General features: G+C 39.3%; 1 protein-coding gene across 1 annotated transcript; it reads right to left on the reverse strand.

Annotated features, from left to right (window-relative positions):
- Positions 1–3,289: 3,289 nt before the first annotated feature.
- LOC306907049 (uncharacterized protein) lies at positions 3,290–4,911 on the reverse strand (the record flags this gene model as incomplete). Its single annotated transcript, XM_079478875.1, has 3 exons — positions 4,325–4,911; positions 4,052–4,132; positions 3,290–3,363 (listed from the first exon to the last, which is right to left on the reverse strand). The coding sequence occupies exons 1-3, from the start codon at positions 4,884–4,886 to the stop codon at positions 3,290–3,292; spliced, it is 717 nt and encodes a 238-aa protein (XP_079335001.1). The 5' UTR covers positions 4,887–4,911.
- Positions 4,912–17,995: the final 13,084 nt, after the last annotated feature.

A 17,995-nucleotide genomic window follows, 5' to 3' on the forward strand; every position in this document is an offset into this window, starting at 1 on the left:
AAGGACAAACGGTTTAACACAAACACAGAAGTGTAAAAGTAGTGTATTATAAGGACGTAAGTGATCTATGAGGACAAACGGTTTAACACAAACACAGAAGTGAAAAAGTAGTGTATTATAAGGACGTAAGTGATCTATGAGGACAAACGGTTTAACACAAACACAGAAGTGAAAAAGTAGTGTATTATAAGGACGTAAGTGATCTATAAGGACAAACGGTTTAACACAAACACAGAAGTGTAAAAGTAGTGTATTATAAGGACATAAGTGATCTATGAGGACAAACGGTTTAACACAAACACAGAAGTGTAAAAGTAGTGTATTATAAGGACATAAGTGATCTATGAGGACAAACGGTTTAACACAAACACAGAAGTGAAAAAGTAGTGTATTATAAGGACGTAAGTGATCTATGAGGACAAACACTTTAACACAAACACTGAAGTGTAAAAGTAGTGTATTATAAGGACATAAGTGATCTATGAGGACAAACACTTTAACACAAACACTGAAGTGTAAAAGTAGTGTATTATAAGGACATAAGTGATCTATGAGGACAAACACTTTAACACAAACACTGAAGTGTAAAAGTAGTGTATTATAAGGACATAAGTGATCTATGAGGACACATGGTTAACATAAAGACATGTAAGGTTCAACAAACTGAAGGCAACATCCTTAGGTCTGCTGAAACTGTTAACACAAGGCTTATCCCGGTAAAGTGAGACACTTTGACTGGTGCAATTTATTATAATATTACTTTAATATATGTTATCAAAATAATGACGTTTATGAAATTACTTTTACATGTTAGTAACTTCCAAACTTATTTTTCTTCTTGGAGTTTAAATCTATACTAAGCAGGATAATGGTACATCCAGCCAGTTGAAATCACAAAATACACTTCACCAGGATGAAACAAGAGTCCTCTTGTTCTGTTGGCATCCTGATCACACTGACAAAATTGATTTTGTAATAACAACCAGCTGTCTGTACATTTGACCTCATATAGCAATGCAATAAAGCATACAACCTTTCATAGAGTGTAAACAAGGACTTGGTTTTTCTATGATATGACTTTATCAACATGCCATTTGTTACATAAAGATATGAAAACATAAAACAGTACAACCAAGTTTGGGAATGAGAAGCAAAGTTTAATGTGTGCTTTTTCAAAAATAAAATACAACACTCAAATGAATTGAGTTAAAGTAATATAAAATGTACCTTTGATAAACTAAATAATATATTAAAGAACAAAGCATAATATATTAGTAAACAGAAGTTTATAACCTTGATCGCACATATAAAACAAAACAAAATGACCAAAACACATTAAGTATTTTGTGCCTGCCTCTTTCTTATTGTCAAACCCCTATTCCTGACAAAATCTCTTATGTTTTGTAAAGAGCGATTAGACAAAGCTGGGTGCTCAGAACTTTTGCACTGCTGGCAATCAATTTTAGTGGCAAGTTTTCCCTGTGTAATGTGGCTTTTAAAATGTCTCATCACTGCTGCGATTTCAGTCGGAGACCATGACTGTTTTTGTTTCCTTCTGGCATCCTTTTCAGCAGGATTTTCAAGAACGACTACAAAAAAGAAAAACAGATTCCTATAGTAAACACCATGATGTCTCGATCTCATCTCCTTAATCTCCCAACTAGGCTAATAGTTATCTTTATTCTAGCCTTGTTTGAATCATTGCTAGTCTCGACTGAAGTGTTGAGCAGCTGTTTTGGCCTATTTATAATTATTAGGAAAGCAGATAAGAAGGTAGTTTATACAATTCATGTAAGAATTAGCTTTCCCATCTTGATGTTACATTTCATTGCATAATGTCAAATTGCAAATGAACACAATGAAATAAAAAGTCTGACTCTGATTCCTTCATACAATGTCTCAGCCTAATCTAGACTGTTTTAACCGTTAATGTTATTAACTGTTTTCAACTTAGATTTTTGATCAAAAAGATTGTCTAATCAAGTATTCGTTGTGTGTTTTACCAGCTTGTTCATGTTGTTTCCTACTCCTGCAATCAATCTTTTTCCTGCTTTTCTCACTTATAGCTTAAAACAAAACAGAAACACATTCAGCAGTGTACGTATAAATCACATTAATATCAAGCAAAAGTAAGAGTGATCCAGATCGCATTTCAAAATTCTAAAATCTAGATTATTTTATGTCACTGATTTGAGCTGTTACTAACATTTATATAGCCTTTAAACGAATAAGTAGATCAAAACTTCCTTCTTGACTTACCTGGAGATGGATCTTCAAAAGCAGTCTCAACATCTATGAAAGGAATAATACAATACTGTCACATATAGTAGGCACTGCTTGGTCTACATGAAATGAATCAAACCTTGTTGGACATGCTAGTTAAATGAGATAGATGCCCATACCATTTGAGGTGCCTGGAGAATCCTCAACAGGTCGCCTAACTCTCTTCAGTCCTGTGGTATGAATGATATAGTTTACAATTAAGGTTTTGGTGTCACATGGTCATTTCTATACAAGCAAAGACTAGAGTTAACACCATGATGTCTCGATCTCATCTCCTTAATCTCCCAACTAGGCTAATAGTTATCTTTATTCTAGCCTTGTTGAATCATTGCTAGTCTCGACTGAAGTGTTGAGCAGCTGTTTTGGCCTATTTATAATTATTAGGAAAGCAGATAAGAAGGTAGTTTATACAATTCATGTAAGAATTAGCTTTCCCATCTTGATGTTACATTTCATTGCATAATGTCAAATTGCAAATGAACACAATGAAATAAAAAGTCTGACTCTGATTCCTTCATACAATGTCTCAGCCTAATCTAGACTGTTTTAACCGTTAATGTTATTAACTGTTTTCAACTTAGATTTTTGATCAAAAAGATTGTCTAATCAAGTATTCGTTGTGTGTTTTACCAGCTTGTTCATGTTGTTTCCTACTCCTGCAATCAATCTTTTTCCTGCTTTTCTCACTTATAGCTTAAAACAAAACAGAAACACATTCAGCAGTGTACGTATAAATCACATTAATATCAAGCAAAAGTAAGAGTGATCCAGATCGCATTTCAAAATTCTAAAATCTAGATTATTTTATGTCACTGATTTGAGCTGTTACTAACATTTATATAGCCTTTAAACGAATAAGTAGATCAAAACTTCCTTCTTGACTTACCTGGAGATGGATCTTCAAAAGCAGTCTCAACATCTATGAAAGGAATAATACAATACTGTCACATATAGTAGGCACTGCTTGGTCTACATGAAATGAATCAAACCTTGTTGGACATGCTAGTTAAATGAGATAGATGCCCATACCATTTGAGGTGCCTGGAGAATCCTCAACAGGTCGCCTAACTCTCTTCAGTCCTGTGGTATGAATGATATAGTTTACAATTAAGGTTTTGGTGTCACATGGTCATTTCTATACAAGCAAAGACTAGAGTTAACACCATGATGTCTCGATCTAATCTCCTTAATCTCCCAACTAGGCTAATAGTTATCTTCTGTTGACATTCCGTTTAAAACAATTTTTTTTATTGAGCTCATGTAATATTCAAATTTTCTTAAACACTGAATTTTGAGTTTTCATTATCTATAAGCCATAATCATCAAAACTTCAAGAAATAACGGCTTGAAATATTTGACTATGTTGAATGAACCCTGGGTTTCACTTTATGAAATGAGTGTCAAAAATATTGACCTATATATATATATATATATATATATATATAAAGAGTTTGGTTCCAAAATGTAATAACTCAGTTTTTAAACTTTTTCAAAAGTTTGATTTATAGTAATTGAAATGCACGGTTTGTTTATTTCGACTGAAGCCTTAACTCAAAAAATACAGCTAAATAACACAATAAAAACATGTTACCATACATGAACATGAATTTTGAAAAAGTTTAAAAACAGAGTTATCTCATTTTGGAACCAAACTCTTTCTATATATATATATATACATATACATATACAGCTTGTGATGCATCATATGGATAACTTGACTTTAGGTTGACTTTAATGATTTGCCAAATGTATGTTTATGCACTTTTACCAATTTCACTTTGTGTCAGTGGATCTGTCTCCCCAGCATCACTGTCATCACTTGAATTTGAGTCAGTTAAGTCTATGTTTTCTAAAAATAAAAAAAGCATAGCAAATGTTAGAAGCAAATAAAATGAACACAGAATGACAATTCTGAAATCTGATAAGGATTATTTCGGTAAAGATATACACTCTGTGTGAAACTTAGCTTAGGAACACTAAAATATACTGTAAACCATACACTAATGTAAAATCTAATTTGTAACAACTTCAATAGACTTACCTTCAATGTCAATCTCTTCTAGTGTTTTGCCTTGAAGACTTGTAAGAGAACCTTTCTCCATGGCAAGCAGAAGCTTAGATATTTTGGCCAGCTGGGTTGTAGCCTCTGGAAGTCTGTAATATTCTCTGTGGACACGAATATCATGGCCTAAGAAGTCCGCGACTTGATCCAACTCATGGTTTTTGAGGTTAAGGACCTGCGACAATGTTGCAACATGCTTGCGTAATTGTGTTGACCGAAGGAGTTCCGGATTTTGAGCACCACACTGATCTGCGTAAATCCTCAGACAGTCTTGTCCACGATACGGAGTCAAACACTTTGGTCTTGCAAAAAGAAATGCATTGTCATTCGGAACTCCACACTCTTGTCTTCTGCTGATGAGGAGTCTTAAAGCTTCCACCACATCAGGGCATAGCAGCACTGCTACCTTACGCCCTTTTTTACCCCTAATTTCCACTCGACTAAAATGGGCACAAAGTTTCTGCTCAAATTTTGTGAGCCCAACCGCGACATCTTTGTGAAGAGGAGTTGTGTCCCTCTCCAGGAAACTTTTAAGCTGCATCCTTGCAACTTCTCCTCCACGCCTTCGATTGAAGATTATAATTTTGGCAAGAGTTGATCTGCACAGTTCTCCATATACTTGTGGTAATGCGGTCGTCTTCAAGTTCCCAGAAGCTAATTCAGCGACTGTTTCAAGATGTTGATGAAGACGCTGAACATCTTCAGTAAACGGCAGGGTGGATGGTTTATTAAAATGTCCTTCGTGTAAAGTGGTTAAGGCTCCATGAGACACAAGTTCCGGCCACTTAGAATTACACAACTTTTTGAAAGTCTGGGTTGACTTAATCCTTGCATCGTCTTCAGCCATTAACGCTCTACAGTGTATGATGTCACATATCTTGTTCAAAGAGTGACCCAGCTTAAGAGCAAGGCTTGGAGTGCGATAAGTGTGTTTTGCTGCATCATACCCAGATACTGTTTTGACAGCCTGTATAACCATCCCAAAATTTGCAGGCTTAACAGCATCCTCAATCGTATGCAATGAAGATTGCTTTCGCATGATCAAAAGAAGTCTTCCAACCTCTCTGAGCTTCTGTCTAATGTAATCATATTTAGACGGATCTTGACCATGTTTATTTAAAAATGACTGTGCCAGCTGTAGGATAGAGAAATCACTTCTCACTGCAGCAGAGATGTCATCATCTTTCATTGGTGTTAGGAGTTTCCAAACATCCTGTGACATCTGCTGACAGAGAACTGAATCAGACATTGTTGCTAAAGCCAGTACCCTATTTCTTCCTGGTTGTTCCTGATCCGCTGGCTTAGAAGGACAGTTTCGTACATGTCTCCATAGATCTCTGCGTAGGAGCATTGAATGGCAATATACACAACTCACATAATCAGTTGGATTGTAATTTTTCTTCGGTTTGCGTTTGATTTTTAATTGCCCAGATCCACCAGCTAAAACACTTGCATTGTGTTCATAATTTCCCTTATTTCTTAGGTTCTCCAGTAGTTTTTTCCGTTGCTTGGAATGTTTTGGCAAGGCCAAAGCCCTAGCAACTTCCGCATTTGTTTTTTCGTGAACTTTAAGGTGTCTTGTGAATTTTGATTGGGGTTTTTCACAAATGAAACAGAAATTCTTTTTTATTGAAGTTGATATGTCTGTGGACGGTACAGATTGACCTTCCCCACATTCTGTAGTATCCTCAGCCACTTCCTCAAATTCCGTAGTATCCTCAGCCCCTTTAAGTACAAATGTTTCTTGGCTGTCTATGATGGAGATTGGTTTAGCCTGTTGTTTAGCGGAATCTGAAGAGAACCTTTCAGATTCTGAATCATTTGAAATACCACTGGGAATATAGTCCTCATCAGAGGTATCACTAAATAATTCATCAGAATTCTGTAATAGAAAAAATATATATAAAGAATATATCAAATATAGACATTTCCAAAATGTTAAATATACTTTTTTTAATTATTAGTGAACTATTCTATACCATTCTTTATAATATATAATATAATTTCATAGAAAACACTTACTGATTTTTCTGAGTCGGGGTTGGGCGTTTCAGTCTGGTTGTAGCAGGACTTATGCCAGAAACATGAACAGACTAGACACAATAATAAATTTAGGTTGGTTACTGAGATTTGCTCTGAATTTAATGGTTTCTACCAAAATTTTGATTTTTTTTAGAAATGAAGAAATTAATAGATACTGGTAACACATTGGCATACAAATTGCAGTACCATTTACGAGTCAAAACATATTACTTACTCTTACACTTCACACCAATCCACTTAAAAGAAGAATAGGGCCCAGTACAGCGGGCACATTTATTCAAACTTGACACGACGGAAGAAATTATTTCATGTTTGCAAATCTGCAACAAAAATAAATATATGTAAATTTATATAATAAAAAATTAAATACAAAATAATCTTATCATCCCATCTAAAATAGATGTTAGGAGTTTAACTGCAGGGTTGGGGGTTAAATTAATTAAATATAATAATATCAAGATAAAAATGTATGTATAAAATGTTTGTATTACCAGCGGTGAAATTAGGATTTGTTATGTGGTGGGGCTTTCTGGTGGATTTTTAAAGGGGTGAGTATACAAAGCTTTTAGATAATCAGCCTATGTGCCGGGGCTCCGAACCTGAAGACACCAGCCCAATTTAACCACTGTGTATTACTAAAGAATTGCACTTTAAGGCATGAAAGAAAAATTGTTGGAAAACTTTTCATGCATCTACAATGTAGATCTTATCAAAAACATTATGCAATATAGACCAGTAAATAGTAATGGCCCAGTCTGACTTCAACCTACACCGCACAACACGACATTAACAGTAAAAATAAGGAAACACAACACAACCCAAAGCCCAATCTGACTGTAGAAACAGAAACATGGATCTTCACCCCACCCCCCACAACACAACATCAACAGTAAATATGAGGACACACAACACAACCCAAAGCCCAATCTGACTGTAGAAACAGAAACATGGATCTTCACCCCACCCCCCACAACATAACATCAACAGTAAATATGAGGACACACAACACAACCCAAAGCCCAATCTGACTGTAGAAACAGAAACATGGATCTTCACCCCACCCCCCACAACATAACATCAACAGTAAATATGAGGACACACAACACAACCCAAAGCCCAATCTGACTGTAGAAACAGAAACATGGATCTTCACCCCACCCCCCAACACGACATCAACAGTAAATATGAGGACACACAACACAACCCAAAGCCCAATCTGACTGTAGAAACAGAAACATGGATCTTCACCCCACCCCCCACAACATAACATCAACAGTAAATATGAGGACACACAACACAACCCAAAGCCCAATCTGACTGTAGAAACAGAAACATGGATCTTCACCCCACCCCCCACAACACGACATCAACAGTAAATATGAGGACACACAACACAACCCAAAGCCCAATCTGACTGTAGAAACAGAAACATGGATCTTCACCCCACCCTCACAACACGACATCAACAGTAAATATGAGGACACACAACACAACCCAAAGCCCAATCTGACTGTAGAAACAGAAACATGGATCTTCACCCCACCCCCCACAACACGACATCAACAGTAAATATGAGGACACACAACACAACCCAAAGCCCAATCTGACTGTAGAAACAGAAACATGGATCTTCACCCCACCCCCCAACACGACATCAACAGTAAATATGAGGACACACAACACAACCCAAAGCCCAATCTGACTGTAGAAACAGAAACATGGATCTTCACCCCACCCCCCAACACGACATCAACAGTAAATATGAGGACACACAACACAACCCAAAGCCCAATCTGACTGTAGAAACAGAAACATGGATCTTCACCCCACCCCCCACAACATAACATCAACAGTTAATATGAGGACACACAACACAACCCAAAGCCCAATCTGACTGTAGAAACAGAAACATGGATCTTCACCCCACCCCCCAACACGACATCAACAGTAAAAATAAGGAAACACAACACAACCCAAAGCCCAATCTGACTGTAGAAACAGAAACATGGATCTTCACCCCACCCCCCACAACACAACATCAACAGTAAATATGAGGACACACAACACAACCCAAAGCCCAATCTGACTGTAGAAACAGAAACATGGATCTTCACCCCACCCCCCACAACATAACATCAACAGTAAATATGAGGACACACAACACAACCCAAAGCCCAATCTGACTGTAGAAACAGAAACATGGATCTTCACCCCACCCCCCACAACATAACATCAACAGTAAATATGAGGACACACAACACAACCCAAAGCCCAATCTGACTGTAGAAACAGAAACATGGATCTTCACCCCACCCCCCAACACGACATCAACAGTAAATATGAGGACACACAACACAACCCAAAGCCCAATCTGACTGTAGAAACAGAAACATGGATCTTCACCCCACCCCCCACAACATAACATCAACAGTAAATATGAGGACACACAACACAACCCAAAGCCCAATCTGACTGTAGAAACAGAAACATGGATCTTCACCCCACCCCCCACAACACGACATCAACAGTAAATATGAGGACACACAACACAACCCAAAGCCCAATCTGACTGTAGAAACAGAAACATGGATCTTCACCCCACCCTCACAACACGACATCAACAGTAAATATGAGGACACACAACACAACCCAAAGCCCAATCTGACTGTAGAAACAGAAACATGGATCTTCACCCCACCCCCCACAACACGACATCAACAGTAAATATGAGGACACACAACACAACCCAAAGCCCAATCTGACTGTAGAAACAGAAACATGGATCTTCACCCCACCCCCCAACACGACATCAACAGTAAATATGAGGACACACAACACAACCCAAAGCCCAATCTGACTGTAGAAACAGAAACATGGATCTTCACCCCACCCCCCAACACGACATCAACAGTAAATATGAGGACACACAACACAACCCAAAGCCCAATCTGACTGTAGAAACAGAAACATGGATCTTCACCCCACCCCCCACAACATAACATCAACAGTTAATATGAGGACACACAACACAACCCAAAGCCCAATCTGACTGTAGAAACAGAAACATGGATCTTCACCCCACCCCCCAACACGACATCAACAGTAAAAATAAGGAAACACAACACAACCCAAAGCCCAATCTGACTGTAGAAACAGAAACATGGATCTTCACCCCACCCCCCACAACACAACATCAACAGTAAATATGAGGACACACAACACAACCCAAAGCCCAATCTGACTGTAGAAACAGAAACATGGATCTTCACCCCACCCCCCACAACATAACATCAACAGTAAATATGAGGACACACAACACAACCCAAAGCCCAATCTGACTGTAGAAACAGAAACATGGATCTTCACCCCACCCCCCACAACATAACATCAACAGTAAATATGAGGACACACAACACAACCCAAAGCCCAATCTGACTGTAGAAACAGAAACATGGATCTTCACCCCACCCCCCAACACGACATCAACAGTAAATATGAGGACACACAACACAACCCAAAGCCCAATCTGACTGTAGAAACAGAAACATGGATCTTCACCCCACCCCCCACAACATAACATCAACAGTAAATATGAGGACACACAACACAACCCAAAGCCCAATCTGACTGTAGAAACAGAAACATGGATCTTCACCCCACCCTCACAACACGACATCAACAGTAAATATGAGGACACACAACACAACCCAAAGCCCAATCTGACTGTAGAAACAGAAACATGGATCTTCACCCCACCCCCCACAACACGACATCAACAGTAAATATGAGGACACACAACACAACCCAAAGCCCAATCTGACTGTAGTAACAGAAACATGGATCTTCACCCCACCCCCCACAACACGACATCAACAGTTAATATGAGAACACACAACACAACCCAAAGCCCAATCTGACTGTAGAAACAGAAACATGGATCTTCACCCCACCCCCCACAACACGACATCAACAGTAAATATGAGGACACACAACACAACCCAAAGCCCAATCTGACTGTAGAAACAGAAACATGGATCTTCACCCCACCCTCACAACACGACATCAACAGTAAATATGAGGACACACAACACAACCCAAAGCCCAATCTGACTGTAGAAACAGAAACATGGATCTTCACCCCACCCCCCACAACACGACATCAACAGTAAATATGAGGACACACAACACAACCCAAAGCCCAATCTGACTGTAGAAACAGAAACATGGATCTTCACCCCACCCCCCAACACGACATCAACAGTAAATATGAGGACACACAACACAACCCAAAGCCCAATCTGACTGTAGAAACAGAAACATGGATCTTCACCCCACCCCCCAACACGACATCAACAGTAAATATGAGGACACACAACACAACCCAAAGCCCAATCTGACTGTAGAAACAGAAACATGGATCTTCACCCCACCCCCCACAACATAACATCAACAGTTAATATGAGGACACACAACACAACCCAAAGCCCAATCTGACTGTAGAAACAGAAACATGGATCTTCACCCCACCCCCCAACACGACATCAACAGTAAATATGAGGACACACAACACAACCCAAAGCCCAATCTGACTGTAGAAACAGAAACATGGATCTTCACCCCACCCCCCACAACATAACATCAACAGTAAATATGAGGACACACAACACAACCCAAAGCCCAATCTGACTGTAGAAACAGAAACATGGATCTTCACCCCACCCCCCACAACACGACATCAACAGTAAATATGAGGACACACAACACAACCCAAAGCCCAATCTGACTGTAGAAACAGAAACATGGATCTTCACCCCACCCCCCACAACATAACATCAACAGTAAATATGAGGACACACAACACAACCCAAAGCCCAATCTGACTGTAGAAACAGAAACATGGATCTTCACCCCACCCCCCACAACATAACATCAACAGTAAATATGAGGACACACAACACAACCCAAAGCCCAATCTGACTGTAGAAACAGAAACATGGATCTTCACCCCACCCCCCACAACATAACATCAACAGTAAATATGAGGACACACAACACAACCCAAAGCCCAATCTGACTGTAGAAACAGAAACATGGATCTTCACCCCACCCCCCACAACACGACATCAACAGTAAATATGAGGACACACAACACAACCCAAAGCCCAATCTGACTGTAGAAACAGAAACATGGATCTTCACCCCACCCTCACAACACGACATCAACAGTAAATATGAGGACACACAACACAACCCAAAGCCCAATCTGACTGTAGAAACAGAAACATGGATCTTCACCCCACCCCCCACAACATAACATCAACAGTAAATATGAGGACACACAACACAACCCAAAGCCCAATCTGACTGTAGAAACAGAAACATGGATCTTCACCCCACCCCCCAACACGACATCAACAGTAAATATGAGGACACACAACACAACCCAAAGCCCAATCTGACTGTAGTAACAGAAACATGGATCTTCACCCCACCCCCCACAACACGACATCAACAGTAAATATGAGGACACACAACACAACCCAAAGCCCAATCTGACTGTAGAAACAGAAACATGGATCTTCACCCCACCCCCCACAACACGACATCAACAGTAAATATGAGGACACACAACACAACCCAAAGCCCAATCTGACTGTAGAAACAGAAACATGGATCTTCACCCCACCCCCCAACACGACATCAACAGTAAATATGAGGACACACAACACAACCCAAAGCCCAATCTGACTGTAGAAACAGAAACATGGATCTTCACCCCACCCCCCAACACGACATCAACAGTAAATATGAGGACACACAACACAACCCAAAGCCCAATCTGACTGTAGTAACAGAAACATGGATCTTCACCCCACCCCCCAACACGACATCAACAGTAAATATGAGGACACACAACACAACCCAAAGCCCAATCTGACTGTAGTAACAGAAACATGGATCTTCACCCCACCCCCCACAACACGACATCAACAGTAAATATGAGGACACACAACACAACCCAAAGCCCAATCTGACTGTAGAAACAGAAACATGGATCTTCACCCCACCCCCCAACACGACATCAACAGTAAATATGAGGACACACAACACAACCCAAAGCCCAATCTGACTGTAGTAACAGAAACATGGATCTTCACCCCACCCCCCACAACACGACATCAACAGTAAATATGAGGACACACAACACAACCCAAAGCCCAATCTGACTGTAGAAACAGAAACATGGATCTTCACCCCACCCCCCACAACACGACATCAACAGTAAATATGAGGACACACAACACAACCCAAAGCCCAATCTGACTGTAGTAACAGAAACATGGATCTTCACCCCACCCCCCACAACACGACATCAACAGTAAATATGAGGACACACAACACAACCCAAAGCCCAATCTGACTGTAGAAACAGAAACATGGATCTTCACCCCACCCCCCACAACACGACATTAACAGTTAATATGAGAACACACAACACAACCCAAAGCCCAATCTGACTGTAGTAACAGAAACATGGATCTTCACCCCACCCCCACAACACAACATTAACAGTTAATATGAGAACACACAACACAACCCAAAGCCCAATCTGACTGTAGAAACAGAAACATGGATCTTCACCCCACCCCCCACAACACGACATCAACAGTAAATATGAGGACACACAACACAACCCAAAGCCCAATCTGACTGTAGAAACAGAAACATGGATCTTCACCCCACCCCCACAACACGACATTAACAGTTAATATGAGAACACACAACACAACCCAAAGCCCAATCTGACTGTAGAAACAGAAACATGGATCTTCACCCCACCCCCCACAACACGACATCAACAGTAAATATGAGGACACACAACACAACCCAAAGCCCAATCTGACTGTAGAAACAGAAACATGGATCTTCACCCCACCCCCCACAACACGACATTAACAGTTAATATGAGAACACACAACACAACCCAAAGCCCAATCTGACTGTAGAAACAGAAACATGGATCTTCACCCCACCCCCCACAACACGACATCAACAGTAAATATGAGGACACACAACACAACCCAAAGCCCAATCTGACTGTAGAAACAGAAACATGGATCTTCACCCCACCCCCCACAACACGACATCAACAGTAAATATGAGGACACACAACACAACCCAAAGCCCAATCTGACTGTAGAAACAGAAACATGGATCTTCACCCCACCCCCCACAACACGACATTAACAGTTAATATGAGAACACACAACACAACCCAAAGCCCAATCTGACTGTAGAAACAGAAACATGGATCTTCACCCCACCCCCCACAACACGACATCAACAGTAAATATGAGGACACACAACACAACCCAAAGCCCAATCTGACTGTAGAAACAGAAACATGGATCTTCACCCCACCCCCCACAACACGACATTAACAGTTAATATGAGAACACACAACACAACCCAAAGCCCAATCTGACTGTAGAAACAGAAACATGGATCTTCACCCCACCCCCCACAACACGACATCAACAGTAAATATGAGGACACACAACACAACCCAAAGCCCAATCTGACTGTAGAAACAGAAACATGGATCTTCACCCCACCCCCCACAACACGACATTAACAGTTAATATGAGAACACACAACACAACCCAAAGCCCAATCTGACTGTAGAAACAGAAACATGGATCTTCACCCCACCCCCCACAACACGACATTAACAGTTAATATGAGAACACACAACACAACCCAAAGCCCAATCTGACTGTAGAAACAGAAACATGGATCTTCACCCCACCCCCCACAACACGACATCAACAGTAAATATGAGGACACACAACACAACCCAAAGCCCAATCTGACTGTAGAAACAGAAACATGGATCTTCACCCCACCCCCCACAACACGACATCAACAGTAAATATGAGGACACACAACACAACCCAAATAAAACCATTAGACACAGCATTCATTTACTTCACAAAATACTTACCGTCTGTGTTTTATCCCCATCTCCACAGACGAGTGAGGCAGGTTTAACAGTCTCTGAAGTTACCTGTGTAGATTAAAAATAAAGTATTGGCACATTAACATCTCTATATGACTGAACAACAGTTTTAACAGAAACCTTTGTGAACGAACAAGTACAAATGGAATAAAACCATTAGACACAGCATTCATTTACTTCACAAAATACTTACCGTCTGTGTTTTATCCCCATCTCCACAGACGAGTGAGGCAGGTTTAACAGTCTCTGAAGTTACCTGTGTAGATTAAAAATAAAGTATTGGCACATTAACATCTCTATATGACTGAACAACAGTTTTAACAGAAACCTTTGTGAACGAACAAGTACAAATGGAATAAAACCATTAGACACAGCATTCATTTACTTCACAAAATACTTACCGTCTGTGTTTTATCCCCATCTCCACAGACGAGTGAGGCAGGTTTAACAGTCTCTGAAGTTACCTGTGTAGATTAAAAATAAAGTATTGGCACATTAACTTCTCTATATGACTGAACAACAGTTTTAACAGAAACCTTTGTGAACGAACAAGTACAAATGGAATAAAACCATTAGACACAGCATTCATTTACTTCACAAAATACTTACCGTCTGTGTTTTATCCCCATCTCCACAGACGAGTGAGGCAGGTTTAACAGTCTCTGAAGTTACCTGTGTAGATTAAAAATAAAGTATTGGCACATTAACATCTCTATATGACTGACCAACAGTTTTAACAGAAACCTTTGTGAACGAACAAGTACAAATGGAATAAAACCATTAGACACAGCATTCATTTACTTCACAAAATACTTACCGTCTGTGTTTTATCCCCATCTCCACAGACGAGTGAGGCAGGTTTAACAGTCTCTGAAGTTACCTGTGTAGATTAAAAATAAAGTATTGGCACATTAACATCTCTATATGACTGAACAACAGTTTTAACAGAAACCTTTGTGAACGAACAAGTACAAATGGAATAAAACCATTAGACACAGCATTCATTTACTTCACAAAATACTTACCGTCTGTGTTTTATCCCCATCTCCACAGACGAGTGAGGCAGGTTTAACAGTCTCTGAAGTTACCTGTGTAGATTAAAAATAAAGTATTGGCACATTAACTTCTCTATATGACTGACCAACAGTTTTAACAGAAACCTTTGTGAACGAACAAGTACAAATGGAATAAAACCATTAGACACAGCATTCATTTACTTCACAAAATACTTACCGTCTGTGTTTTATCCCCATCTCCACAGACGAGTGAGGCAGGTTTAACAGTCTCTGAAGTTACCTGTGTAGATTAAAAATAAAGTATTGGCACATTAACATCTCTATATGACTGAACAACAGTTTTAACAGAAACCTTTGTGAACGAACAAGTACAAATGGAATAAAACCATTAGACACAGCATTCATTTACTTCACAAAATACTTACCGTCTGTGTTTTATCCCCATCTCCACAGACGAGTGAGGCAGGTTTAACAGTCTCTGAAGTTACCTGTGTAGATTAAAAATAAAGTATTGGCACATTAACTTCTCTATATGACTGAACAACAGTTTTAACAGAAACCTTTGTGAACGAACAAGTACAAATGGAATAAAACCATTAGACACAGCATTCATTTACTTCACAAAATACTTACCGTCTGTGTTTTATCCCCATCTCCACAGACGAGTGAGGCAGGTTTAACAGTCTCTGAAGTTACCTGTGTAGATTAAAAATAAAGTATTGGCACATTAACATCTCTATATGACTGACCAACAGTTTTAACAGAAACCTTTGTGAACGAACAAGTACAAATGGAATAAAACCATTAGACACAGCATTCATTTACTTCACAAAATACTTACCGTCTGTGTTTTATCCCCATCTCCACAGACGAGTGAGGCAGGTTTAACAGTCTCTGAAGTTACCTGTGTAGATTAAAAATAAAGTATTGGCACATTAACTTCTCTATATGACTGACCAACAGTTTTAACAGAAACCTTTGTGAACGAACAAGTACAAATGGAATAAAACCATTAGACACAGCATTCATTTACTTCACAAAATACTTACCGTCTGTGTTTTATCCCCATCTCCACAGACGAGTGAGGCAGGTTTAACAGTCTCTGAAGTTACCTGTGTAGATTAAAAATAAAGTATTGGCACATTAACATCTCTATATGACTGACCAACAGTTTTAACAGAAACCTTTGTGAACGAACAAGTACAAATGGAATAAAACCATTAGACACAGCATTCATTTACTTCACAAAATACTTACCGTCTGTGTTTTATCCCCATCTCCACAGACGAGTGAGGCAGGTTTAACAGTCTCTGAAGTTACCTGTGTAGATTAAAAATAAAGTATTGGCACATTAACATCTCTATATGACTGAACAACAGTTTTAACAGAAACCTTTGTGAACGAACAAGTACAAATGGAATAAAACCACTAGACACAGCATTCATTTACTTCACAAAATACTTACCGTCTGTGTTTTATCCCCATCTCCACAGACGAGTGAGGCAGGTTTAACAGTCTCTGAAGTTACCTGTGTAGATTAAAAATAAAGTATTGGCACATTAACATCTCTATATGACTGACCAACAGTTTTAACAGAAACCTTTGTGAACGAACAAGTACAAATGGAATAAAACCATAAGACACAGCATTCATTTACTTCACAAAATACTTACCGTCTGTGTTTTATCCCCATCTCCACAGACGAGTGAGGCAGGTTTAACAGTCTCTGAAGTTACCTGTGTAGATTAAAAATAAAGTATTGGCACATTAACTTCTCTATATGACTGAACAACAGTTTTAACAGAAACCTTTGTGAACGAACAAGTACAAATGGAATAAAACCATTAGACACAGCATTCATTTACTTCACAAAATACTTACCGTCTGTGTTTTATCCCCATCTCCACAGACGAGTGAGGCAGGTTTAACAGTCTCTGAAGTTACCTGTGTAGATTAAAAATAAAGTATTGGCACATTAACTTCTCTATATGACTGAACAACAGTTTTAACAGAAACCTTTGTGAACGAACAAGTACAAATGGAATAAAACCATTAGACACAGCATTCATTTACTTCACAAAATACTTACCGTCTGTGTTTTATCCCCATCTCCACAGACGAGTGAGGCAGGTTTAACAGTCTCTGAAGTTACCTGTGTAGATTAAAAATAAAGTATTGGCACATTAACATCTCTATATGACTGACCAACAGTTTTAACAGAAACCTTTGTGAACGAACAAGTACAAATGGAATAAAACCATTAGACACAGCATTCATTTACTTCACAAAATACTTACCGTCTGTGTTTTATCCCCATCTCCACAGACGAGTGAGGCAGGTTCAACAGTCTCTGAAGTTACCTGTGTAGATTAAAAATAAAGTATTGGCACATTAACATCTCTATATGACTGAACAACAGTTTTAACAGAAACCTTTGTGAACGAACAAGTACAAATGGAATAAAACCATTAGACACAGCATTCATTTACTTCACAAAATACTTACCGTCTGTGTTTTATCCCCATCTCCACAGACGAGTGAGGCAGGTTTAACAGTCTCTGAAGTTACCTG

The sequence above is a fragment of the Barbatula barbatula genome, assembly GCF_947034865.1.
Source record: "Barbatula barbatula genome assembly, chromosome: 17".
Classification (NCBI taxonomy): domain Eukaryota; kingdom Metazoa; phylum Chordata; class Actinopteri; order Cypriniformes; family Nemacheilidae; genus Barbatula; species Barbatula barbatula.